The sequence below is a fragment of the Camellia sinensis genome, chromosome 6, assembly GCF_055761805.1.
Source record: "Camellia sinensis isolate YWXY chromosome 6, ASM5576180v1, whole genome shotgun sequence".
Taxonomy (NCBI): Eukaryota; Viridiplantae; Streptophyta; class Magnoliopsida; order Ericales; family Theaceae; genus Camellia; species Camellia sinensis.
This window is the reverse complement of record NC_138966.1, coordinates 202,909,467-202,936,936: the sequence shown is the minus strand read 5'-3', so window position 1 is coordinate 202,936,936 and position 27,470 is coordinate 202,909,467. Positions and strand designations below refer to the sequence as shown.

The following is a 27,470-nucleotide window of genomic DNA, read 5'->3' as shown; positions in this document are numbered from 1 at the left end:
CTCCTTACCAATCTTTCATTCTGCATTGGTTCAAAGTGGAGCTTTTTTAGAACCATTTGAGTAAACGAAAGAAGGAAAGAAACATAAACCTGCAAAGATAAGAATGGCGCTGTGTTCCACATTGCAGTTCCTGGTAAAAAGATAACACCTACTCTTATTCTTTTTCCCTCCAAAAGAATAGAAAAAAAAAAAAAAAAGAGGGGGTGGCCATTGCTACCTGAGAGTGCGGTTACACAATATGGCAGAAAATCAAACCCATCTCTCCGGTGACTCTCTCTCCGGCGAGGGGAGAGAGGAGGGTTTGGGGGAGAGAGAGAGAGAGTTGTATTATAGAGGCAGAAATTACTTTGGTCTGTGAAGTTTCATGTGATGGTAGTTGAGACAGAAATTACTTTGGTCACTTTAATGGTTGAGACGTAATTTTTGATGCACTGAAATATTTTTGGATGGATCTTATTACCAGAAAGTTTGACTTCTTATTTTGTTCTCTATCTTTCACATAATGGCATCCAGAAATTTTGCTTCACGTTGGATCTCAAATGTTTCTAAATTTTATTTTTAAATGAAGTCTCTGAAAACAGAGAAGCAATGTCGGGGTGGGCCAAAAAGCCGGCCCGACATAATGGGAACAACATTCATTGAAAATCATCTGTATTGTTGTCAGTATTGATCATCATTATGCGATGAATTCTATCTCTATTTGGAAAATTATTAAATAAGTAACCCCCAATAGTTGGCAACTGTGATGGAAATTGAAAAGATTAGGCCTCAACGTTATTTAAGATAGCAGCCAAAAGACACAGAAAAATGAAAAACAAACAACAAAGGAAAATGTTATGTATTTCAAATAATTTATTAATTTTTTTATCAAACTTCTCATATGAATGTATGACCCACACAAATCCACATGTGTGTAAATTCTACCTTAATTTGAGAGGTTTGATAAAAAATTTAATAGATTATTTAGAGTCCCTAACGTCACTCAACAACAAAAAAAAGCTCATACAATGTGATCATTTACTAAGTTTCATTTGTTTTATTAGCAGTGTACATCATCATGCGAGTGAAATTTATCAGTTCTTTTAATAATACAAAAATGTTTTAGACCTTTAAATGAAGAGCTCTAGAGATAAACATATCTTATGACTTGATGCTTTAACTATATATATATTTATTTTTTTTATATATTACCACATCATTAGAATTGACATTAAAACTCCAACTCTAGTACTCTCTATCATTACTATTAATAATATAAAAAAAAAAAGATTGAGAGTTCTAAAGGGAAAGCTCTAGTGAACTCTAATGTGTGTAGACCCCATAATGATATGATGTTTTTGTCTGGTTTGTTTTATTTATTTATTTATTTTTTTCATTGTCAAGTCATTATAACTTTATTTAAAACTTTTAAATTAGAGAAATATAACATTTCTTAGACTGAGAACAATCAATGGAGCCCTTAAACCTTTTTCGTGAGAAAGGAGGTGAAACCCTTAACCTTAAACACATACATTTTACAGACGGAAAACAAACAAACAAACAAACATGCCACAAGTATATCCTTGATAACGATCACCATAGTGAGAAACTATACAAGAGCAATTGTGGGACCATTTTTTTCTTTTTTCTGTTCAACTAGAGAAGTGCTTGAAAAGCAAAACCATGGGCTATATTTCCTAAAACGAAAATGAATTTATTCATACATTTTTCAGGTGCATGAACAAAGTACCATTTTCCTAATACTCCGGCAACGATCATCACTGTGGCCTCTGGCAACCTCTCCACAGCCCTCCACCACACTCTGGCCACCAACTCCGGCAGCCAAAGCCCCCTTACAAGAGCCCATTTCATCCTCATATGCATAAATAATCAAGTTTTTTCAATTCAAAAAAAAAAAACTTACAATAATACAGGTGTGAACTCAATTACAGTTTATCAACCAATAACCCCCGACTATACCCACATGCCAGAGGTCATGCATTTAACAACTGAAAGAAGATATATATCAAAGATGAACCCACCTATGTATATGTACATTATGCATTATATCTACATATGTTCCATGTACCCTTCACTCCTATGTCTTGATAATCTTCTGCAGTTGTCCAGAGATGGTCTGATTCTGAACATACACCAGCTAGTATTGACCGGACCATCACATGGGGTACCTTCTCTGTTGATACAATGATTCTCTTCAAACGAACCTGGCGCATAACATGTAGCACAGGAAAAGACACGCTCTCTAGCTATCAACTCAAATCAAAACCAGCATCAGCATTTATAGCATACAACAATTTCTGCTCCATTTGCTCTTTGCTGTACCATAGACAAAGATTTGATGAGAGTCAACAATGGTAACCAAACCGAACCAAACCAAGCTTTAAGTCCCATCAAATGGGGTCGGCTACAATGGTATAAAAAGAAAAGAAAAGAAAAGAAAAGAAAAAACTCATAATGGACCAGGACAAATCTTTCAAAAAAACAAAGAATAAGTTGCATATGTAAACAGAACAAGAGAGATCTCATAACATCCAAAGACCAAGAAAGATAAGAATTAAGCTAGTTTCAGATCCTATTCTTTTTTTTCCTTTTGGTAAGTGGAAAAGATTTCTTGGTCAATCACAATTTTCAGTGAGACAAGAATAACTAATTGTTTCAAGTATTTTACAAGAGCCACGACCCCATGAAAGTGGTAGGGCTGCTTCTAATTGGCCCTTATTCGGGTTTGAAGGCTACCACCTGGACTGCAGTGAGGAAACAAGAAATGAATAAAAAAGAGAAAGTGACCATTGAAAATCCTGTTTTTAATTAAAATTACAACCCTCTATCTTCAACAAGATACATCATGGTTGGACTATTGAATGATAACCAGAAAACAAAAGAAGCCCACAACCGGCAGGAATCCCCAAAAATTTTGCTTCGATCAACTTCGGTATGCCCTAGTGCACACTCACCCCTGATTATGGCACCTTCATTTTAATGAAGGGCATGGATATAGATTGAGCTGAATGGCGATGAACTATTCATATACTATGTATAGTTTACAGGAGTTTCAATTATTGCTTCGTTGTTTTTGAGTCCTTCAATAGTTAAGACTTAGCCTAATAACCTTGAGGTTATGGGTTCAAGTCTTGGAGCCACCACTTTGAGCATTATGCCAAAAGATTAGGTGTCCACTCAATCTTTCCCCTTCCAAACACACATTAAAGTGTACTAATTGGGCGGCGTTGTGTTTGAGTCCTTGTGTGGTTGTCTAACCCTCATTTCATATTTTGCAACTTAAATCTATCAATAAAATTCATTGAAGCAGCAGACCCTCCCTCCCTCTGGTTATAATTAGAGAGTTTGGAGCAAAAATAAGATTTGTCGCACAGAAAAACAGTAGAATGGGACAAACCTTCTGTACGGGGGAAGCTTTAGAAGATTCATACAAGTAGCTGATGTTGGTAATCGGTCAAGAGCCTCTTCAGAAGCATTACCAGCAGCCCTAAGAGAATACTCAAAAATAAAATTCTCAGAAACTGAAGCAAAACAAAAAAAGGGCTATCACCTCACGAAAATATTACACAAACTCACAAAGCAAAACAAAAAAGGGATATCACCTCTGTATGCAGAACAAAGGCTCAAGGTATTTAAATCCAAGCAAAGGTCCTCGAGAGCACCCAGTTACAAACCTGAGACAGAAAACACAGAACCAGAAAAGAAAACAAAGATATTTGGTTACCGTTCTATCCAAAAGATCTTGAAGCCCTAACAGCTACCTACATAAACTACATGACTACATGGAGAGTGCCATGTATGTTGGCAAAATGTTTAAAGTGCTCAACTTTTATTTGAGCAAATTCATGAACCAATTCACCTCAAGTCCAGTGGAATAATTTTTTTTTTTTTTACAAAAATGTCATACAACATGAAAGAGAATTGGCTAAAACATTTCAAAATTGGTTCGAAAATAACACAACGATGCTGCACACACTCAGCATGTCAGCAAAGTACTCAGAGCCCTTATGATTAGTTTTGAAGAATACAACTACTGCTTCGTGGCCAAGAAGGGTATTAACTGCAGGAGCCCTCAGTCTAGCTACAAATCTATGTGTGTGCTATTCAAGTTGAAAAAACAACACAATAAACATTTAGTATTTCTGGTGCATCACAAATACTGGAAATTACGATACAAGGATTTCTTTTGAAGAGAAAGTTAGAAATTGACATATAGATAATGAAATGCCCTGCATACCCTTGTACAAATTCACCATACATAGCATTTCATCCACGGTCCCATAAATGTGAGTTTCTCATTTTGGCAAACCTCCAGGAAACACTGGAACTTACTAAGACACCAATTGGCTAAAGGAAATGAGGCTGAAATTGGGTCTAAAAATTGACATTGGGGTCAATTACTTGAGGCATCAAAAGAATTGTATTGCTAGTCTGTAAGCAATTCGATGAAAGAATGGACACTTTTTAAGGGGCACCTTGAAATCTCAACTCTAAAAGCATGAAATTTTTAAAGATAGCTGGCAATGCCAAAAAAAAAACCTCTTGTTGAGAGTCTCCCATAAACAAAATGTTACGTGACTACAGCCCCCAAAAATCTATGAATGATTTTTCTTTATGTTTTTATAAAGAAAAGTCAAATATTATTATCGAAAAGCATGAAGACAATGCTAATAAATACAAAGAAAAAAAAAATTAACAGAAGGGGGAAAAAATACTCTTTACACAAAGGCTTAAAATCACTTGGGCTAAGTTTTCCACTTCCATTACCTATATATTTTCTAACCCCTCAGTAAATTCAAGTTCCTAGTGTAGACATTGATCACCACCACAAACGTGCTTAACCACTTTTCCCACAGACAGTTTCAAGTTTAAAACAATTTCCATCTCCAATTTACCATTCAGAGTTATTTATGTAAATCAAGTACTGTCAATCTAGTAACTTAGCAATTCCACAGAAATAGACTCAAGTCAACATACCAACTCAGAAAGGTTTTATCCCAATTGTTTTTTTGGTATTGAATCAGTCGCAAAGAAAAGCACATAGATAAATATACTTGGAAAAGAAGAAGAAGAAGAAGAAGAAGAAGAAGAAGAAGAAGAAGAAGAAGAAGAAGAATTAACAGAAAGATACAAAGCTGAGAAAACAAACATATAAAAGGAGTATAAATTGGATTTGGTTCTAAGGATATACACTAAGAATATATCTGAATACATTGTGACTGCTATGAAACTGTTGCACCAAGTATAACATTATATATAACCCACACATCAGAGAGTTTAGGAAATAAATTACAGATGATAAACTTACTTCAAAAATTTCATCTGATTTTCCATGGAAAAATTCTTGAGAACCGCCCAAAGCATATCAATGACATAGTGCTCCTATCAAAAGAAATGATAAGTAGCTGTCAACTACAAAAATACCAAAGCTCAAAGTAGCGAAACTAAAAACTTCATCATAAAAACAGATAAATAAAAAACTTAATCCCGATCATAATTTGAATTCCTTAGACTTTTTTTAAAAACCCACAGAGCAGTATACCACAGGTTAGCCAGAAATGAGTTGTTAAGGTAGCAAGATTAAGAGGTCTTAATCCAGACCCTGCACTATAAATTACATGCTATTCATTTCCAATTTAGTAACAGAACCAGCAGAGGAAACAGTTTTCTTTCCAAAAAAGACAGAACAGAACAGAACGAACAAGAAAAAAGATCATCTAGATTGCAAACATTGAACGTATATAGCACAGGTGAAGTATCTGGGGGACCATGTTACACGGACTCGGTACGGGTATCGGGTGCGGGTACGTATCTAGGGGTCGGACACTTCAAAATTAAAAATTAAGGATACGTGGATATGTATCTAAATTTGGATACGGGTACGGGATACGTCAAATAGTTTTTTTTTTAAAAAAAAATATATTTATTATAACGCGAACACGGGACACGACAATTTCTAAAAAATGGGAATACGGATACAGTAGGGGACACGGCAAATTTTTTAATTTTTTTATAAATATTTTTATTTTAATATACATTAATTATTTTATTTATTTATTATATTTTTTAAATAATGTGTTTCAATTAATTTTTTTATTTTATTTTACACACATGTATTTATTTTTTTAATTAATATATATAAGTATATATTATCTTATAAATATATTATATGTTATATAATAATTATTATATAATATATAATAATAATAGTTATTAGTTGTCAAATCGAGATTCGTATCGTGAATCGAAATGACCTTGTACCGAATCGCGAATCGAATCGAATCGCGAATCGAATCGAATCGCGAATCGTAAAGATTCGGTCACTTTTTTGAAATTACTTAAAAATATATATTTACACATTTAGATGTTAAATATATCTTATGAATATGAAATATTTAGACTTAAATCAATGAAAATGTTATTTTGCGTGATAATCACGTAGTTTAATAGGTAAGAAGTTAACAAAGATTCTTATGAAAGATCACTATCTTACTTTTTTTCTTTTTAGATATTTTTTATCAACCATTCTTAATAAAGATAATAACCAAATAGACAAATTATCAATTTTCAAAATAACAATAATTAATAACGATATTGATATTTGGACAATAAGCATACGTACTTTTCTAAGTAACAGTGAGCAAATAATAAGAAAGAATTATTTAGAATATTTTATTTTAAAGCCTAAAACATTTTCAAAGGTATAACAGACCTCACATATGTAATATTCAATTATATTCAATTTAATAAAATAGTAATAGATAATTCATATTGTAACTTTAATCTTACACATCTTTAGAAGATATATTATGAATTTTTAAAGGGAAAAAAAAAATGAGAAGAAAGGTTAAAAATATGTTGGGTCTGACTGAATCTGATTGGATTCTATTAAAAATTTCATGATCACTAAAATAACAACAAATTATGTATATATGTTGGTTATTTTAGTATTAAACGCTATTAAAAGTTGTATTATGTCATTTTCACTAAAAACATGGAAAAAAAAATAGTCGAAAATATGCCGGACACAATAATTTAAAAAATTACATGAATCATAAAAAGTGAATTGAATCGTAAATCGATTGTGAATCGTGCGATTCACTAGAGATTTACTTCCAAAATAGATTCACCCATAGATTCGTATCGATTTTGCAAAAAATTTGAATCGAATCGTGAATCGAATCGCGAATCGTAAGATTTTGATAAAAAAGAGATTCACTTATAGATTCGTATCGATTTTGCAAAAATTGTGAATCGAATCGTGAATCGAATCGCGAATCGTAAGATTCTGATTATTATAGTTATTGTAATAATAGTTATTATTATTTATTTTTCAGTTCCTTAACTATTATTATTATTATATATAGATAGATACGAATAGATATGAATCAAGAGACAGAGGAACGACAGAGAGAGTGGGAGAGAAAAACGAAGCCATCGATCGCGATCGCGATCGCGAGGGAGAGAGAGGAGGCGAGAGAGAGAGAGAGAGAGATAGAGGCTTTTCGAAGCCGTCTAGGGCGTTCGGCTGTTCGATCGACTGATGGAGCTTCGATCTTCGACTGGATCGACCGGATGGAGCTTCGACTGGAGGTCTTCGATCTTCGACTGGATGGAGCTTCGACCAAGTTCTCTCTTGCTCTCACCTCTTTCATTTCTTTTGTTGTCTGTAAAGAGCCGTGTTTGAGAGAGAACAGGCAAATCCGACATAGATTCCACACCCGTACCCGTGTCTTCGCCCCAAAGTGCCGAGTCCATGTAACACAGCTGGCGGATACTTGGCCCAAGCATGAAATGAGTTTTGGGGGAAAACTGGCACTGAGATGTGGATTTAATTGTGAAGAAACCCCTAAATTGAATCTTGAAGAAACCAAGTTGACAACTGCTGATGAATAAAATTCTACAACAATCTCCACCCAAGAGCACTGCAAGGACTTGTGTTTCCTAAATAGACAATTCAGAGCCAGGGATCTAAAGGGGTGGGGAGAATGAAAAATAAACAAAACAGAATGTAAGGTAACTTACACTATGATAGCCACCCGCATAATTAGTATGGGCTCGAAGATCCTCAACATCAAAACCATCAAGTGATCCAGATATCAGAAGCTGGAAAAAAAAATGAAATTAGAAACTGAGACCCCACAAAACAAATTAAAGTTCTCATACGTGGCTGGATGCAACATTAAATGGATAACAATATTAATTGGTCTGCAAGTTCATGTTTATTATATTGCAATTTTTTTTCATATTGGCCACATACAACAGCAAAATATTATTTGTTTGTATGTTTTGACGAGGCTCATAGCTCTCCCTACTAAATGAAGTAATCACAGTAATCCTTTCACCACGTGGTTCTTAAATATCATTCAATAGGAATCGCAATACCTGAAGTTCATGTTCATTAAACATGTCAATCCAATCTTTCTGTATAAGCTGTTGAAATCCCCTCAGAAAATGGGAACTTTGTTGGCGTATCTGAAAATTATATTACGACATCATAATTACAGGAGAAAATGATTAAATTTGAAAACAAACTTAATAAATGAAAGAGGAAAACCCTTGCAACCTGAGAATTCAAACGATGGTTGGCTATAAGATGAATAAATGTAATGACATTCTCATTAGTAACACGTATACTTTTCCCTCCGGGAAGCAACTCTTCTTCTGTTTGCTCTCCATATTCATTGTTCACAATAACAAAGTACAATTCCAACTTTGAAGTATCACCTTCATAATGCTGTACATCAAACAAAAGGTAAATAAATAAATCAATAAATAACATGAAATTACACAGAACCACCCGATTGGCCATGAAATTGAGCCACAAAACAACAAAAGGTGATTATAATCTCATTAGACCTCAAAAAATAGTATAATCCTAATTTTATCCTACCATTTGTGTACACTTCATTTTCTTCAGTGATTATTCTACGGAAGATTTTCCTGCCTTTTAAAATGTAACGGAAAACTGAAACTTTCCCTTTTGCATGGACATCCAAAGATGTCATAAAATTTGTTTGGCTGACAAGAAATAATATATACAGATTCAGTTATAACAACTTCTGGTTGGATAGGCAATAACAATGTTCAAACAATTCATTTCTTAGCTTCATCAATTTTTGCAAATCAATGAAGCATAAGATTTCACTAAAAAACTAATGCTCAAAGAAGAGAGCAAGGGAGGGGGAGAAATATCACCTTTAAGAAAATAAGGTGGCGATATAACTCTGGATCCAGGGAAGGTAAGTCATTCAAATAATTGTACCTGCTCAACAAAATTTTGGATGCATCAAAATTAAATAGAGTAGAGAACACGTATTAGCATACACATCAAGAAAATAAGCAAATAAACATCATATTTAGTAAGAACTCAAGTTGAACATTTCAAATGGAAATATAAATGCCATTCCAAGTGCCCAAAGTACATATCACAATCAATAGATTTGAAAACTAGAATTCAAAACTAAAAAATATAACACCTACTATGAGGCAATTTGGGACCCAAAAAGACTCATCTTTTATATGCAGAGATGGTCTTGAAATTCAAAACTACTTCCATAGGACCATAATGTGTATGCAGATACATATAAAGCATGTGCGGATTTTTTCCACAATTTTTAGAAGGGGAGTGGAAGTGGGAGTGAGAGTGTGGAGGAGAGAGAAAGAAAAGTGATGTAAAGTTGATCATCTGCAAGAAATTCTTTTTAATAAATTCTTGTGTTTTTGATAAATAACAATATACATTACGAATGCCACATGGGGTGCAACCTTACTTTTGCTTTAATTTGCTCAAGAAGAATGTTGCAAATGGTATATCAACAAGAATCCCTTCAAACATCGCCTGCAGTAATTACAAAGAGATATAATGTCCCACTGTAAAGCACCATAAGAGAACAAATATAGACAGCACAGAGAACAATTCAACTGTCATTTTTAACAATAGAATTCCTACGTAAATTAATTGAACAGATTCCAAGCAAAAAAGTGATTAATGAAGAACAAAAAGACAGCAAGAAAATTGTAGGATAAAGGAAAAGGCCTACTGAATCTGAAAAGTGATCAGTAAGAAAATATAAAACAATATGACGATAAAAGCAAAAAAATGATAGTGTTTGGTTTAGTTTTAGAATCATGATTTAAGAATGGAGTTGTATTTTGAGTTTGTGAGTTGAATCATGATTTGAAAAGAGAAAATTTGTTTGGTTATGAGTTTTGAATTGAGTTTTGAATTTTGAAATGAATTTTGAAATAAAAAAGGTTGTTCCGTTATGAGACTTAATTCAAAAACTTATAACTCATGACCAAACACACAACTCAAAATTCTATAGAAAATTCATCAAAACTCATAACCAAACTCTTTAAAATTCAATTCAAAAAAATAATTATTGAAAAAGATAAATTTTTTATTTAAAAAATTCAAAAAATTACTAAAATATTTCTTTATTTTAAATATTAAAAAATATATATTATTTTTTGTTAAAAAAAATATTCAGCTAGTGCTTTAAAATTACTTTTAATTGTATATTTGATTGGATTTTTTTTTATTTGTTTTGTTTAAAAATGTTTTTTTATTTTTAAAAAATTACTGTGACAAATTAGTTTTTATTTAAATTTTTTTTTGTTAATTTTAAATAAATGGCCAAATAATGTCATTTGGTCTAAAAAAAAATTATCTATTTAAAAAATATCAAAAACAAATATATTTTCTTTTCTTTTCTTTTCTTTTTCAAATAACAGGCGGCAATTGCAAAAAAAAAAAAAATAAATAAAAAGATAAGCACTGTTCTAGACATCCGGGTAGACCCAATTTCAAATTTTCAAATTCAAAAACTCTACTCTGCCAAACATGTTCTGAAAAAAAATTTCAAACGTGGGTGTGAAATCAATTTTTGAAAACTATATCCAAACACAGCACTGAAATAGGAGGGTGGAATTATGATTCCACCCCTAAACCAAGCACAGCCAATATATTACATAATAGCTGAACCAGATTGTATTAGTAATTGCTGAAAGAAAAAATTCGCCCATTATAGAAGTTCTTTAAATGTAATGCCAGTTTGTGTACTAGTTCTTTACATGCAATGCAGTTCTTCTTTAATTGGTGTGATATTACATGCTGAGTATGCGACAGATGAAGGCACAACTCTTACCTTTGCAAGAACAGTTCCAAGAAAATGAAAAAACTGGAGATGCTGTTCATGTATCATTCCTGATCCAGGATTGGGGTAGAGTAGGTGATCCACTGTTTCCTGGATTAACAGACCAAGACCACTCAATAAAACATAGGAAGACAAAAGAATACGGCTAGGAAAGTTCAGTGGACATATAGAAGTATAGAAAACAAGTGATAAAGCAATTCTCTAGAAGTAAAAACAACAGCATTTGCTCAGAACAAGTGTTAATTAATGACATTATATGACAATGTAATAAATTAGAAAAACAAATAAAAGGCATTGCCTAGTGTAGGCCCTGCCAAAGCAGGGTGCTGGGAGGTATGGACTGGTTGGGTACGAGACCAAATCTCTAGAGTGACCACGTTCAACCAAAATATGGTAATATTCACCCTCTAAACCCTAAGAAGAGCTTTATGACTAATTTAATTCATATGGAAGAGTAATATTTCATAGAAGTAGTACACATAAAAGGGCGGGGTTACTAGGAAAAATGCATCTACCAAGGAAATTGCCAGTCATTGGGGGTGTTTGTTTCAGCTTTTCAGAGCCAACTTATGACTTTTAGCTTTAAAAAAGTTATTTTGAACTGTTTGGTTAAACTTATTTCAAACAGCTTCTGATTCTAACAGCTTATTTTAACTCAAAAAAACTGATTCTGAGAAGCTGCTCACCCCTTACTTCTGATTATCAGCTTCTGCTGTGGACATATTAATTTATGGTTATACTCTTAAATTTTTTTATTTTTATTTTTTTAAAAATAGAAAAAGACTCAAATGGACTATAGATTATTATTATTATTTTTTATGAGAAATGTAGACAAACAAAAAATAAAAATTAATTGAAAAAACTATTTCACAGCTTATTTAACAAACACTACTCAGCAACTTAAATCTATAATCTAACAGCTACACCAAACAGATTAACAACTTCTGATTAAAGTCATAATCTATAATCTGTTAAGCTATAATCTATAAGTTATTTTAATAGCTACACCAAATGGGGCCATTATAACTTACAAGTAACAATTGTTTTGATTGCTAAACCAAAGGGGTTATAGTTTGTGTGGCTAGCCCTTCGGCCACCAAGTCACTCTTAAGGGGAGGTCTTCGGTTCCACTCCTTAAAGTGGACTAGGAGGCAAGACTTAAGTTCTTGCAAGCAGTGGGTGTGAGTTTAACGCGCTCTAAGTGTTAATCTAACAACTAACCATTGACTTTCGCCAATAAATAAAAAAACAACAATTGTTTTGATTGCTTGCATGTGAACTACCACTAAGCATAGACGTAGCTCTTCATCATCAAAAATTGATTTAATAGCAAATGATTTTCCCATAACACAGTGCAACAACACCAAAAAAGGATCAAAAGGCATAACCCTACGGATCATTTTTCTTTACCATAGACATATGAGAGAGAAGGAGAGAGCGCAGATTGAATAATTCTCAACAATATTATACAAATTACAACCTTAAATAATCCATACTGGACATCGAAAGCTGCCCGAGTAATGTTCTCCATGAAATCTTTGAAAATCCCACCTCCATCAATACCAGCCTCCTCCACTCCAAATCCATTCACAAATGTGACGCGAATCTGGGAACATTCATCAGAAAATGACATATATTGATATAGAGAAAAAAAACTTTCAATCTTTCCCTAGAAAATTTGAACATGTGTCTGTTTGACTGTCCAAGGACAGGGCATATCTTTCATAGTTCAGCAAAAGAAATTAAAAAATAAAGACTGAGACATTACCGGCCCTCGAAGATCCTCTTCGGATAATGCACTCAACTGACTAAAAGCATCTTCCAAAATATGATCCCTTCGTATTCTAAATCGGTTTCTTGTAAAAACAGCATGCGGCCCATGTCTTTGCCTTGCTGCCGCCAACTGTGACTGGTAGATAAATTTCAAAATAATAGAGCACAAAATAAACAAATGAGTGAGAAAGAAAGTTAATGATTTGACAGGCTCTTCTTACAGAAAAGTAAGCCAAATAAACATATAAACAATAAAACTGTTGATGACAAGCAGCATATCTTATTTATAACTAAATAAGACATGCAGGAATTGATATAAAAACAAACTTGTAATGAGTTAGCAACTCACAGTAAATATTTTAACTCTGCTTGTAAATGGCACCAAGAATGGAGCATGCTTCAGTATTTCATGAGCTCTACTATTTTCTATCATAGCCTGGAGAAAGTTGATATCATGTTAAAACAACAGTGCCAAAACATTCTAATTCCTAGACCTCGATATTATGAAACACTATTTACCTGTGAAATAAAATGGTCATTAACGCCATCAGCATGGAAATCACTAGGGGCTGTAAATTGCCGTCTGTTGTTCCAATCTTGCAACTAGAATAGTAGTTTTATACAACAAATTAGAAGAACAACAATGAAGCATATTATCTCCCACAATCTTGAATATGCATAGAAGAATTTCATTTCGTTAAACAAACAATACTGTCTATCTCTGCAAAGCAAAGCACCAATTAGCAGGATGATGAGATCATATATACCTGTGACAGAAGGTCAGAAGCTACAATGCTAACCCTATGCTGAATAAATTCTAAAGGGTGCCTCTTAAGAGTAAAGACGTCAGCAGTACACTTGGCTGGGTTGGGGGGGGTGACAGGATTCACCCATAGGAGCTGCCATAGCGCCTACAGAAATGAGCAAGTACAAATGTTACAATTATAGCAATTGGATTTCCATCCTACACCATATCAAGTAATAACATTGCCACTGAGCATACTATGATATATATAACATTTTTATTTTTTCTCAATTATTAATAAAACTAGTAGGGGTGCCCATGCGTTGGACATGATTTTCATCTAATGTAATGTATTTAGTTTTTTCAAATGTCCTTGTTACTTGTAGTTGCATTTGTAATACAAAGAACGAACTACTTCACTGGTAATATATACACTTCTATTAGGCATAGCTTAAGTAGCAAGAGAAACTACTAATTCTAGTTCTACTAACAGCTGCTCATGTTAGATCACCACTAGTCCCAAAAGCTTAATTTGTAAAGAAATGGTCTCAACAATGTATATCAAGCTATCCAACTTCCTCCTCACATGTGGAGACTATTTGGCTAAAGGATGTCCATATGACTTTCCATCTTACATGACATGTACAGCAAAAACTTCTATTACATGAACAAAACTATGAAATACTGCCAAGTGTCATTTTTATGTATATGTTCACCTGAAGATTCTACAACCACAAAAAAATTACCTGTCTTAAGATAACAACTAAGCATTTGATATCTTTTATTGACAGTGGCTTCTCCTGCTCATAAAACTCCTCATTATCAACTATCATAAGCATGTGCCTGATCCATCAAATAAGTGCGTTAGACTTATTCCCTCAACTTGTGCCATAAGTTCAAAACCTCAGACATACCACATACTGTCATCAAATTAATTCAGACAACTGTAAAGAAATTACGATCAAAACTGAACATAGAAGCAGCGTTCTTACTTGTACACAGGGCAGAAAACTGACAAAGGTAACAGCCAGCCAGGTGCATCTCCCGGCAGATATGATAATTGCCCAGACAATGCTGACCACATCTGATTCTCATGGCATCGCTTCATGAATTTCCATATTACAGGAACAAGCTCTGTTCTATAAGCTAGTACAGTCATAACACGCTCAAGGGGTAAAATGTTAAAAGTCACATGCAAGAAAGCACAAGCAGCACCAACAGCTAGCACCTCTTTACCATGAGCCCCTTCTTCATATGAACCATTGACAAATGAAATCCTTCCAAACAAAACATTTGTCTGCTCACGAGGCATAAAATACAGACATAGTTAAGGCAGTAAATATGTTGAGAATACCAAAATAATTGTCATGTCAGAGACTAATAAGTATGACATCAGGATTACGCACCAATTGTAGAAGAAACCGCGGGTCTATTGCATTGGAAATCTGTAGTTCCAAATCCTTATTAAGACCTTTTTCCATCATTTCATCACCAACAATTATTTCATCCTCGTCCACTAAGTAATCAGAAGTACCAAGGGCACATAAATATACAATTTAATAAGCAATTGAGAAAAACTGCATAGTTTAATCGGGTTCTATAATACACACAAATTAATTAAAAGAAAATAAAAGAATTAAGTATAAAAAAAATTACCCTAAAAATACACAAAACAAGGAGGAAAAGAGAAAAGTATATTATGTTAAAAGCATACCTTCTTTACTTTCTTTGTTAGATGATTGCATAGGAGGAAGCGCCTCCAGCAAAAATGTCGCAACAGCTGCAAAGTCTATGGCCTGATCAAGAAAAGAAAACAAGGGGAGAACAAAACTTTATTGAATTTTGGCATCTAAAAAAAAACAGCAATAAACGTGAACTTTTTCACCAAACTCGTTATTAATACAAATCCAAAGAGTCTAAAGGAGGAGCAAACAAACAATACCAGTACATTATGAAATCACATCATTTCCTTACCATATCAAATGAACAGTCAGGCTGAGAAAAAGCAACTCCAGCTGTTTCCAATAGATTGCCAAGAAGGCAGGCATAACCCGGAAATTCAGTTGCTATATCATTAGGTAAAACATTAGCATGATTTTGCACACATAATGCCATCTGATGAATATAATGTACACTCAGCCCCCGTGTTGCAAAAATCTGGATAAATAAAGGAAGAAAATTTTAAAGTTTTTATAACAAGGTAATAAATGTTTGAAATAAAACTTTTTGGCAACAAAATTAACAGGAGAAAGAGAACATATTAAATGTTTTGTGTCTTGACTTTGGAAGAGATTCTGCCCCACTAGACCCTGGTGAAATCTAAAACATGAAAGTATAATGTTGCAGTGTGGGGTCTGAGAAAACCAAACTACCTCTTTTAGATATGGAAAAAGCTTCCACAAGAAAGGAATTGTAAGAATTTGTGATGAGAAACTCCATCGGGGATCAATATTAGCACAAACACATGATCTCTGACCAACATGAGGTATAATGAGGGCAAGGATACTCTCCAGAGAAGATATTTTCCCAACAGAATCTTGAAATTTTATACTTTCCTGCAAAATTGAGAACACATCATCAAAGTAGTCCATCACATGCAAATTATTAGGGTTGCCTATCTTGAAAAATGATCATGGAGATGTCCCATACAGTGTGATTCTTTATAGCACTCTATTATCACCAAGTGAGTATAAGATGCAAGACAATGGTTGGGATTCTTTAGAGGTTATTCACGGGAATTCTTGATTAGGTCCCACCTCCTTGTGATCACATGCTTTTGCACCCACTTTTTTTTTATGCCTTTTTAACATAATCTAATATCTATCCCCAAAAAACAAAAAAAAAAATACCGACAGTTTCTCACAATCGAGACCAAAATCCTGATAATTCATGATGTCTCCAAGTCTTGGAGGTCAGATACCAACTATGGCAAACAAGATTCAACAACAGACGTGCTTTAAAGAACACCCAATGTCGATGCTGGATTAAAACCACATTACAGTGCCCTAGGGATCACAGTTCTTGCATTAATTAATTTTTTAGAATAATTTATGCCATTTGGAATTCTCCCAGTTACAAACATTCAAGAGAACCCCCTGACAGTACAAAGGCCTACAACTTAATGATGGCTTGCCCCAATTACTTTTCCGCAGAAATTGTTAACCTAAGACTCTAAGAATAAGATTAAATGTAAGTGCATGTACTCAAAAAAAGAAAAGAAAAAAAGGTATGATTATATGATATATCATGGAAGACAACCAAAAATTATAAAGGGCCAGTTGGTTTGAAATGTACCTTTCCAGTGAGAACAATCTCTCTCAACAAGTAATACGTATTTCTTTGCAAGAGATAGCCAACTATCTTACAAGACCAGGGAAGTCCGGGATCAATCAACATAACGACTGCCTCTAACAAGAGGATTGTTGATGTACTGGATTTATCAGACGTCATAAACAGTTGATCCTTCAACTGATTTCTGCCAATAGAAAAACCTCTAGTAAGCAAGTTTCTGTTTCAAAGCAACTAAAACATAAAAACTGCATCAATAAGTTTATGGTTCCACACCAAAGTCATCAAAGTAACAATTTCTAATGGCTTTATATCAACTATAGCTAAACATGTTTCAATATTAGAAACTTAGTTACGTATGTTGACAAAAATTGAACATCGATACAAGATTCAGCAAGCTGATTATTTGCAAAGAGGTATAATTCTACCTCATACTTCTCTAATCAATAAAAAAAAATTGACTGAAAATGTATACAAGCAACAAACCTTACAATGAAATATGCTTACAAGTTTAATGGGGTCAAAGCTTCAACAAACAACAAAATCAAAGAACTAGTCCGAGCTAAACCTTATCAGTAACAAGGTTAGGTTATCCAACTTAGATTGAACCACAAAACCACCCAAATTTATGACTGCCATCATCCATAATGAGGAATGGGTGACCATAATGTCATGGATATCAACTGCTTAAATATGAGATTTCTCTTTCTATTTCTTCTGATAACAAAAGAAAAAAACAGAAGTTGGAAGTCTACAACCACAGTTCAGCACCAAATGCTTATCAGGAAACCAATTGGTCAAGGAGTAAAATGCCAATGTGAAGCTTTGGGTATCATACAAAAAAGAGATTACTTGTATTAATATATAAACAGGAGAAAGTTCAAGTTTACTAAAGGATTACTTTAGCAACTGATTGTTCAAGCTAAAGTAATGCAATATAATTCTTGTAGTCTCACTACTAAAGCAGCAAGGTGTGAGAGTTCCTGAATCATTTTTGATTTCTTCATATAAGTTTTATGCAATGAATTAGATTAGTTTGATTCAAAAATATAATTAACGGTCAGAAGGTTCACAAGTCAATCAGGTCATAATTATCTTTTTTGAAGTTCACTTAAGTTCAATAAAAATTTGTTGTTTCAAATCCTAATGCATATATGTGAGTATTGTTTAAACATTGTTTAAATGTAAGTGGACTTAATTATTGCAATAAAATAATAAAAAATGCATGCAGCACACATGACAAAGTTCATCAGAAAGTTGCAAGCCTGCTCACTCATAATAGGTACAGTACAACTAGCTTACAACACAAATGAATTACAAACCAGGAAATGATTGCCAAATTCAAGGCAACCCAACATTCAGCAGAAGGAGAGAAAGTAACAAACCTATTTTGATGAACACCACGAATACAAGCATATGCAAGTTGTTTCACTCTGTAGTCAACTACAGCGTACTTAGAAGAATAGTCAACGCCTGCAAAGAGGCTCAGAATACCTCCTGCTGCAAGATTAAAAACTGTAAATACTACAAACAAGTTTCTAAAGAACAAAATGAAGCATACACAACCAAGTGACAAGGAAGACAATGCAGAATAATGAATGAACCCCAACAAAACCGTATGTGGGAGGGCGGAGAAGAAAAAAGCTTGCACAGAAGCACTAGAAAGCTTGAGCCTGGAATGATTATATCAGAATATACTCAGGAAGATGGCACAGGTATATAAACTTTTACCGCATGGTATAAGTAGCGACTGCAGCGGAAATATTTCAAGTAAAAATAATTGTTGAACTTATTAAGAAAATCAAGGAATACAAAAACTCCTAGAAACAACTAAATAAAGGTAGAAGTTGTATTTGTTCAGATCAATCAGTTGGACTAAGAAGGATGAACCCCTCCACATAGCATCAAGTTTGGTCTGAAAGGTCAAGTAAGAAATGTCAGGGTGAGTATGCATATTGTGAAGGCATGCACACACACCAGTAACACCACACATCACTACTCCAGAACACCACATTTGCCTGTTTGATCAAAAGATTTACTAAATGAGCATATAAAGTACGTCTTTAGAAAAATGCAGATTAAGGTTCCCTGACATCAGTCAGATTGCTAGAGTAGGCTGTCTGTGCCAACGGTACGGAAAATGCAACATACCCTATAGAAGCTACAGAAAAACAACATGAACTTCCTGTAAACAATTAATATGACACGAGTACTTCTATTGGTTCCTATTAAACTTCAGGCAGTAATAAGTGTTAATAGATAAAGAAGCATGCACAATGAATTACCTGAAAAATAAATGAAATTCCAAAAATTATATAACTCATACTATTGCCGCAAGTTCAGTAAATGCCAGAGAAAGATGGGTGTGTGTATGTGCGTGTGAGCAAGTGTATGTGCATTCACAAGTGTCTAGGAGTTTTGTAGTTTTGAGGGGAGGGGGAGTGAATGAGTGTGTGTGTGCGCGCGCGCGTGAGAGAGAGAGAGAGAGAGAGAGAGAGAGAGAGAGAAATGACTACAAAGTCCTTTTTTAAGTATGTTGTAGACCATACTGAAAGTTAAATGTGTTCACACAACACATAACAATAAGTGGTTTCATTAAGAAGGAAGACTGATTAGACACACCGCTTTCTCGGACAAATTGTTGAAGTAATCGGCATGTCTCCACAAGAGCAGAGAAATCAGCAACATTTTGTGGATTAAAAAAGAAAAGTAACTGGCGGAGAAAATCAGAATCCAGCCCAAAAGAATGCCTGGATGTAAAGAGACATCAAACAAAATTGTAAGATCAGGTGGATTCAAAAAGATAATGGAGATCCAATTTGGAGCAAGCACATTACCAAATCAAGTTACCATATGGACATTAGTAGAGACCACAATTACAAAGAGAAAAAAAAAAAAAAAATAGAGAAATAAAACCACGTACTAACTTGAGGGTGAGGATCCAAGAATACTACCTGTCCACATTTTGGCAACGCTTCCCATAAGTCATAAAGAAATGCTCTCTCACCCTCAGACGTTCAGCTTCCACTGCCTTTCTTCCTCTGAAGCATTTCTGTAAGTAGAAAGTAGTCAATTTCCAAACCTCACAAGAAACAAATGAACAAGTTTCTAGAATGCTTCTCTAAAGAATAACAAATGTAAAAGCTCCATATTTTAAGTCAGAATAAATATAAATAAATAAATAAAGGTTACTGCGTAAAAATTGAGCAAATGCCTATTCTTGATCCCCACAGCTGAGTTGTATTTGCTAGCCTTTACAAGCAACTAACATCAACAAAGTTAGAGTCATGTGCGTGCTAGGGTAACCAATACATGGCTTTGAAATTTGAAAGTAAATACGCATTCTTATAAATTAGAAATACAATAGGGTATGGAGGGGTAAGCAACCCTTATATTGATCCCACCCCGAACCCCAGTCAGGCTTGCTTATGTAGTCCTAAACCCACCCATTAGATGGAAGAGCAGGAAGGTACTCAAGTAATCGGACTTGGATTGCCATCCCTACTGAAGAAGATTCACAAGTCAATAAAGAAATAGTCTCCAAATTTTGGAGGAAAGTTGACATTCGCACTTAAACAATGTCACTTCAAAATGTGAAGGACAAGTCACTTCAATGGTGGACAAATAACTTTGAGCAAAATATGGTCATAATAAAAGGAAAAATACATTAAATCGCAAAGCATGTGAAACCTAAATTGAAGAAACTATGTGAAAAAAATAATAAGAAGAAACATTTGATGTTAGGAACATTTATCACCTTCGTTCTTCGTTGAGAATATTTTTTTCAACGTTAAAATTTATTCAAAGTTTCTAACGATAGGCCATTAAAATATAATGTATTATGATTAATCAAACACCAGTTAGAAGCAACTTTCAGAAAATAAGGTCTTAAATGAAGGAAAGATAAAATAAATTGTGAAGCATGAGTTGAAAACTTGCATTGAAGTCTCTATGTAAAAGATGGAGCATTTACCATCATTCTTCTTCGTCGAGAATATTTTTTCCAATATTAAAATCTGTTGAAAGTTTCAAAGCATAAGCGATTAAAATCTATTCAACGTACTTAGTGATTAAAGATGCAAATAAAATGCATACAATAGATTGGGTTCCAGTTCGAATGGAATGCATGGGCCTCGTGCAAAGCCAAGCAAAACCTAGCCCAACCTCTTGTTGGGATTCCCTGCCCAAACACAACCCTAGGTTGAAAAAAGTGATTATATGCTTGCAAGTTGAGCCAAGCTTAGTTAAGTTAAGTTGTAGCCCCTATATTCATTTTCAAACAAATCTAATTGTTGATTAATATTTGTAAATATCATAACCAAATCTTTTAATTTCACAAAATTTAGGAGATAAAACAATATCTTGAGAAAGTTCTATTTAAACCAATTGAGTAGAATATAAAACATCATCTGATTTTAGTTCAAAATCTCACAAAGAATAGTGATCTTACTTGGCAAAAATAGCTCATGGTCTTGCCAATACCAGACTCATATAAAGCCTTGTCAGCTAATGCTCTAATTTGCTATATTATTTCCCCTCCATAATGTTTTCAAACCTTTTGTTCATGTTAGCCCTTTACATGTGCCAAGACCCACACATCAGCTGGTATCCTCAGTCCTCACCAGTTTTGGTTATAACAACTTATAAATGAAGCATATGGGTTCTATCAAATTAGTTCCTTTTTTCCTCTATATAAATTGGACACAGCACAAATGAGATTTTTTGGCATTTCACAGCATCCTATATCAAGTAAGCGTAGGAAGTTGACAGAGGCAACGTGTCTCAAAAACATAGGCCTTGTTTGGTTTGTGTTTCTCAAAAAATTTTGGGAAAAATTTTCTACAAATAAGTTTTCAAAAGTAATCAAACCAAACAAATTTTTCCAAAATTTTTTTTCAAAACTTGTTTAGTTTACAAATTTTCCAAACAAATCTCTCTCTCATACACATCAAATCAATCACTTTTTCCAAAACTCTCTCAAAATAATTTTTCAAAACATCTTTCGAAAAAAAACCAAACCAAACAAATTTTCGTACTTTTTATCTCAAAACATATTTCTCAAATACAAACCAAACAAGCCCATAGTTTCCCAGTTCAGAAGTTATTAATTTACAAGTTCAGAAGTTATTAATTTACATCACACCTATTGTTTAGAAACTCGCCGACACATTATGGTACACAAATATGATGTCACCAAACAAGCCATTAAATTGTAAATACGCATCAGTTCATAATACCTATAGCTTTAATAAAACAAATAGTAATCATTATCCTAAAATAAAGGGGTTAAATTAAATCCCTTGTTTCATGCAATAATCAGAACATTAATTCAAATGAAATAAAATAACTATGCATGTCATTCATTCAATTGCAGTCTCCGATGACTAAAATTCACCTCATATATACATTCCCAACAAAATTAATATAAACACCAACAACACCATTTGCCCCGATTAAGAACTTCAATTTTCAATTAAAACAAAAGTAAAAACAAAATTTTCATCACAAAATAAGCGTCAAATTCAGCATTGCCCTAATTTCAATAACATCTCACCCCCCAAAAAAAACTGTCACCTAATCAATGTAAACGACTTATATCCATCTTTGGATGACATAACCAGTGTATAATCGATTATATAAAGCATCAAAGTTCTGTCTATATGATATGTATACAACTATATATGTAAACCTGAATTTTGATTGCGGCGGAGTTCTGCTGTCGCAACCACAAGCGACGGTTCCTCTCTAACCTAGTCTGCTCAAGAAGCTTCTGACGGTCTCTTTCCTTGGAACTACGCCCTCCTAAATCGACTCGCTTCCGAGCCGACGAGTCGCCGCTGAAGAACATTGCTCCACCGCAATTACTGCTTCCGACGACGATGAATCGGAGTGAATCGAGTTTGGTTGGAAACTTTGCCCTAGAATCCAAGGGGCTTTTGTTTTCCAGGTAAAGTGGATTCTGAGAGAAAAGAGCTGAGTTGGAAGAGCGAAACTACTACTGTTTCTGGATCGGAGAAGAGTTACGATCGAATTCAAAGACAAAATAGCCTTCTTGTCGCTTTTTTGGTTTTTCCTTTTCCAACCTCAAAACCTATTAAGAAAAACATTGTCGTGGTTTTTGTATGTATTGGGCCTCGTTTTTTAGTCAAAAGTAAAAAGTTAAGAAATTAATAATTTATACATTTTTTTTATATTTTACGCTTCTTCCCATAAAAAATTAAAAAATCATCCAAATATATTAATTCTTTTATATCATATTTTAATTAAAAAATTATTAAAAAAAACATGTTTCCAAACAAGACCTAACGTCTGGTTTCGAAGATTTTATTTTAATAATTTTTTAATTAAAATATAAAATAAAAGAATTAATATATTAGAAATAATTTTTTAATTTTTTAATTAAAATATAAAATAAAAGAATTAATATATTAAAAATAATTTTTTAATTTTTTATAAAAAAATATGTATTTTTACTTTTTAATATGAATTATTAATTTTCTTAACAACTTTATAACTTTTAAATTAAAGTAATAAATAACAAAACACCCCATTTGGGTGGGCTACTTTGAAATTTTTATTAATGGTTCAAATTTTTATTTTTCTCCTTTTTTTTAAAAACAATTATTACTATATCTTGTAATTACATGAAATATTTATTAATGGTTCAAATTTTTATTTTTCTCCTTTTTTTTAAAAACAATTATTACTATATCTTGTAATCACATGAAATATATATATATATATATAAGATGAAAATTATATGTATTCAAAAAATTAATTGAGACAAAATTTTAAATATTTTAATGAGCAGAAAACGTGAACACAACTAGTGTCTAATTTTAATGCTTAAAATTGAATTAAATGTAGTTTTTTTCATTATAAATTTTTTTTTATTATTTCTTTTTTGAAGTAAAAATAATTTTTAAATCAAACAATTGCATCTTCAAACGCCACGTGATGGGCCGGGCCTCAATTATATTTGAGCTTACTTATGTGACTTATTTGTGATTTCCTTTGTAATACCCAACTTACCAGCCCATCTCACATGGAATACTGGCCAACGGTGGATGCATATTCGTAAAAACGGTTATGGCGTGACTTACATTAGGCAAGGAATAAGGCCAGTCCATAATTAGACTCATATAATACTTTTGAAGTATTATAATTCTTTGTAAATTTTGGACTCTTTGAAATTTTGTAAATCTTCTACAACGGATCCACCTTGAAGATTCATTATCCAAGCGTCTATATCAATTATTAGCATCTCAGAAAAAAGGACAATTTGTAGAAAATAAAGCCTCTCTTCAACAATCAGAGAAAAGCACTCTAAAAAACGACAATAGTTATTGTAAATATTTATGTCTGTAATTATTTGTGTCTGTCAGTAGTAAGACTTTTCCTTCACTCACTACTTTAATAGAGCAAATGACCCCTACCCTGCTCCAATAAAGAAAAGCTGTGAAAATCCTTACACGTGTCTTATAATAAATTATAGTATCAAAATTTTATCTAAAAAGAAAGATTGAATGATGTGCAATGGGGCCCAAAACAGTACTCGACATCATTATCCAAACCCTTTACTTGTTTTATCTGCGTAGAAAGTTGGTGAAAATAGGCATATAATTGTATGCATAGTCTTTGTCTTTATTACTTAAAGAAAGTTTTGAAAAAGCCTATGTCTAGGCTTAAATAGGTCTTAGACTTTTAGGAAAAGTTGGAACGTAAGGCATTAAGTCTAGGTTTTGAGTTTTGTTTTTATCCTCCTTTTGTATTGTATAAATTGGCATTCATGCCAACAGAAGAGGCAATGAAAAATTTTCCTCCACTCTTCCTTGTAAAAATCTTCTCCGATTCTCAAAAAATTCTAAGTGTCCCAAGTCTTTCAGAATCTCAAAGTCTGTAATATAATCTTTGTAAGTATATTTCATATCAATATGAAGTGTGAGGAGTCTCTTTTTTTCCTTAGATATTTCAAAAGGGCAACCCTTCTGTTCTAAAAATTGATTTTCTTTTTGGAAAAACAAAGTTTATGGAATGCTTGCTTGCTCATTAATATTACATGCTTTGAACCTTCATAATATCTGATTGTTTTCTATTTTATTACTGAGTGACCTTAGCTGAAGAGCCCGTGGGAGCCGTGGTTAGGCATTTAAGGGCAAATTGTAAGCAGAACAGGAAAAGTAAGAAATAGAAAATAAAAATATATTATGTTGAACGAGGCTTAGCTTTAAGGTGGGAGTGCATGTAATGAAAGCAAACATTGCCTAAACATAGTTTTACCAAAAAAAAAAGAATTTTAGAATATAAGGAAAGCAACTTGAGTAGAAATATCAAGGAAATGTTTTTCATAAAAGAACTTTAAAATCAAAATTTTATGCATTTAGAAGAAGAATTTAGAATTAAAATCAGATCCAATACTGAGCTTATACAAGAATTAGAAGATTAAAAATTAAGATATCAATTTCTGTTATCATTAGCCTCCATAAGATCTCTAGAAAATTATAATTAGAAAATCACTCAAATAAATAGACAGATAACTATAAAACAAGAAGCCTTAAAGCTAGCTATACAACAGCTTGAAGATTTATTAGCATAACTGTAGAATTAATTAAATAATTCTCAGCCTAATTTCAAAATAGTGGTAGACCACTAACTCACCCAAAAGAAAATTGGTATCAGAGCAGTCTTCGGTTTTAGGACAATTTAAGTTAGTTTATGCATTTTGCTTACGAAAATAGAGTTGTTTTTATTTTTGGACAATTTAGTAATAAATTTCATATTATAGTAGCTTTTAATAATTTTAATGTAGGATTTAATTTTGTGTATAAAAAGAATAGAATATTTAGATTTAGAACTCAGCAATCATAACCATCGTCTTCATATAAATAAAAATAAATTTTGTTGTATTTTTGAAGATATTTTTACACATCAGCTCCATAGCGAACATAATTATCAGCTAAATAGTATTATAGATCATCAGATTAATTTTGCAGAAAATATTAAAAAGTACGTAGATAAAATTAGTAATCTTTTTACTTTATCTATAGACCATCTTCGTAATACTCGCAGCATAATTAAAGATCAAGATAAAAAATTAAATTATATCCAAGATCAGTGTAGTTCAATCCTACAAAAACAGATAGACTTAAATTTAGTAAAATTCCCCACCAAGATAGAAATAGAAACTCTAATTTTAGCCATAAATATTAATAGCTCAAAATAATTAGAATTAGAATTTTAGCAACTAATTGAAAAAAAAAATTCATAATCAGATAAATCAAATAGCTGGACAAATAGAACAGATCAATTAGATTCAAGATAATTTAAAACAAAAATTAGAAATTTTAGAACAACTAATAAGATCTTGATTTATGAGTAGTGATAAGAAGGCTAATAGAGATTATCAGATTATTTTAAGACAAGCAGAAGACTTTCATAATAATCCAGAGGGAATTAGTAGCTATCAAGGAATAAATCAGTCAGATAAAATATCAGTAAGACAGAATAATATAGAAATCTTATTTCTTATTCGGTTGTGTGAAAAATTTGAAGAATTAACAGAACAACTACATAGTTTAGAGAATCGTTTAGCTTCGTTAGAAAGATTAATACTTCAAAAAGGAAAAGGAGTAGAAGCAAGTAAACCTCAATCTCGAATAAACGAGGAAGATATAGCTAAATATTTTGAAAAGCTTAAATTATCAAAGAAACCTGTTTGTAGAACTTATAGAAAATAAAAATGTTTAAACAGCTAATAAAAGAAAGTAACAGTAAGAAACGTAATGAAGATGAAGATGTTAAAGTAGAAGAATTTATAGATGTGGAACAACAAATAGAAAAATTTTAAAAAGAAAAACTAGAGTTAATTCCAGCCAAATATGTATATAAGCTAGGAAAAATTAATAAAAAACGATATTTATTTAAACACTATGGTGAACAAATGATTAGCGTCACTCAAGAAGATGAAAAAATAGAGCTAAATTTAATAAACAGAGAAAGTTATAAATATGCTGTAAATGAACACCTCAAAATAACTCACTTAGGATTAATTGTGGTAGGAGTTAAGGCTTTAACTAGAGAAAATTTAGGAACTAATGTCTTTTTATGTCTTTATGATGATAAATTTAATGATGTAGGACAGAGTATTTCAGGCAGCTATGAATTAGATATGAATTCAAAAGGAGGAATAGTTTATTTTACACCAGATTTCCTTTTACCAACCTCAACCTTTCATAAAAAGATAAAAATAGGAATAAAGAGTAGAGAATATAAAATGAAAAGGGGAGAAAAGAATTTATTAGTGTGCACAGGATTTTTAGGTTTAGCGGTTTCAGAAAGTAACACTCATTATAGACTTATAAATGATCAAATAGTTAAGATATTAGGCGCAAAATGAATAAAGGCACTACCTGCTAAAAAATATAATTTTGAAGATAATGCAACACTAGATTGGAATCTAGGAGATTTTTTAGGACAAAAAAGATTAGCCCCACAAGATAATTTAT

The 27,470-nt window shown here is 32.7% G+C and overlaps 1 protein-coding gene across 3 annotated transcripts; it reads right to left on the bottom strand.

Moving 5' to 3' along the window:
• Positions 1–1,647: 1,647 nt before the first annotated feature.
• Positions 1,648–23,112, bottom strand: LOC114282053 (E3 ubiquitin-protein ligase UPL6). 3 transcript variants are annotated; one of them, XM_082875879.1, is made up of 26 exons: positions 22,655–23,112; positions 19,920–20,017; positions 19,588–19,715; positions 18,351–18,465; positions 16,972–17,152; positions 16,050–16,232; positions 15,652–15,834; positions 15,392–15,473; positions 15,084–15,193; positions 14,670–14,974; positions 14,424–14,520; positions 13,700–13,843; positions 13,452–13,535; positions 13,282–13,368; positions 12,928–13,068; positions 12,640–12,765; positions 11,151–11,249; positions 9,774–9,841; positions 9,199–9,265; positions 8,567–8,737; positions 8,386–8,475; positions 8,026–8,106; positions 5,309–5,382; positions 3,603–3,674; positions 3,398–3,487; positions 1,648–2,316 (listed from the first exon to the last, which is right to left on the bottom strand). In XM_082875879.1, the coding sequence occupies exons 1-26, from the start codon at positions 22,811–22,813 to the stop codon at positions 2,250–2,252; spliced, it is 3,102 nt and encodes a 1,033-aa protein (XP_082732005.1). In that variant the 5' UTR covers positions 22,814–23,112; the 3' UTR covers positions 1,648–2,249. The 3 variants fall into 3 exon arrangements, with proteins under 3 accessions (XP_082732005.1, XP_082732006.1, XP_082732007.1); XM_082875880.1 differs by having other exon boundaries at positions 18,351–18,462; XM_082875881.1 differs by lacking the exons at positions 1,648–2,316; positions 3,398–3,487; positions 3,603–3,674; ... (1 more) ...; positions 8,026–8,106; positions 8,386–8,475 and adding an exon at positions 8,894–9,021 and having other exon boundaries at positions 8,647–8,737.
• Between the last annotated feature and the right edge of the window lie 4,358 nt (positions 23,113–27,470).

What these genes read in the sequence shown, in the direction of transcription:
- LOC114282053 (XM_082875879.1), bottom strand. Translation starts at nt 22,813, where the DNA reads ATGTTCTTCAGCGGCGACTCGTCGGCTCGGAAGCGAGTCGATTTAGGA. An exon ending in TTGAGCAAATTAAAGCAAAA is followed by an intron (nt 9,266 to 9,773) that starts GTAAGGTTGCAC and finishes TTTGTTGAGCAG; the next exon opens with GTACAATTATTTGAATGACT. An exon ending in ATGCGGGTGGCTATCATAGT is followed by an intron (nt 5,383 to 8,025) that starts GTAAGTTACCTT and finishes TTCTTTTGATAG; the next exon opens with GAGCACTATGTCATTGATAT.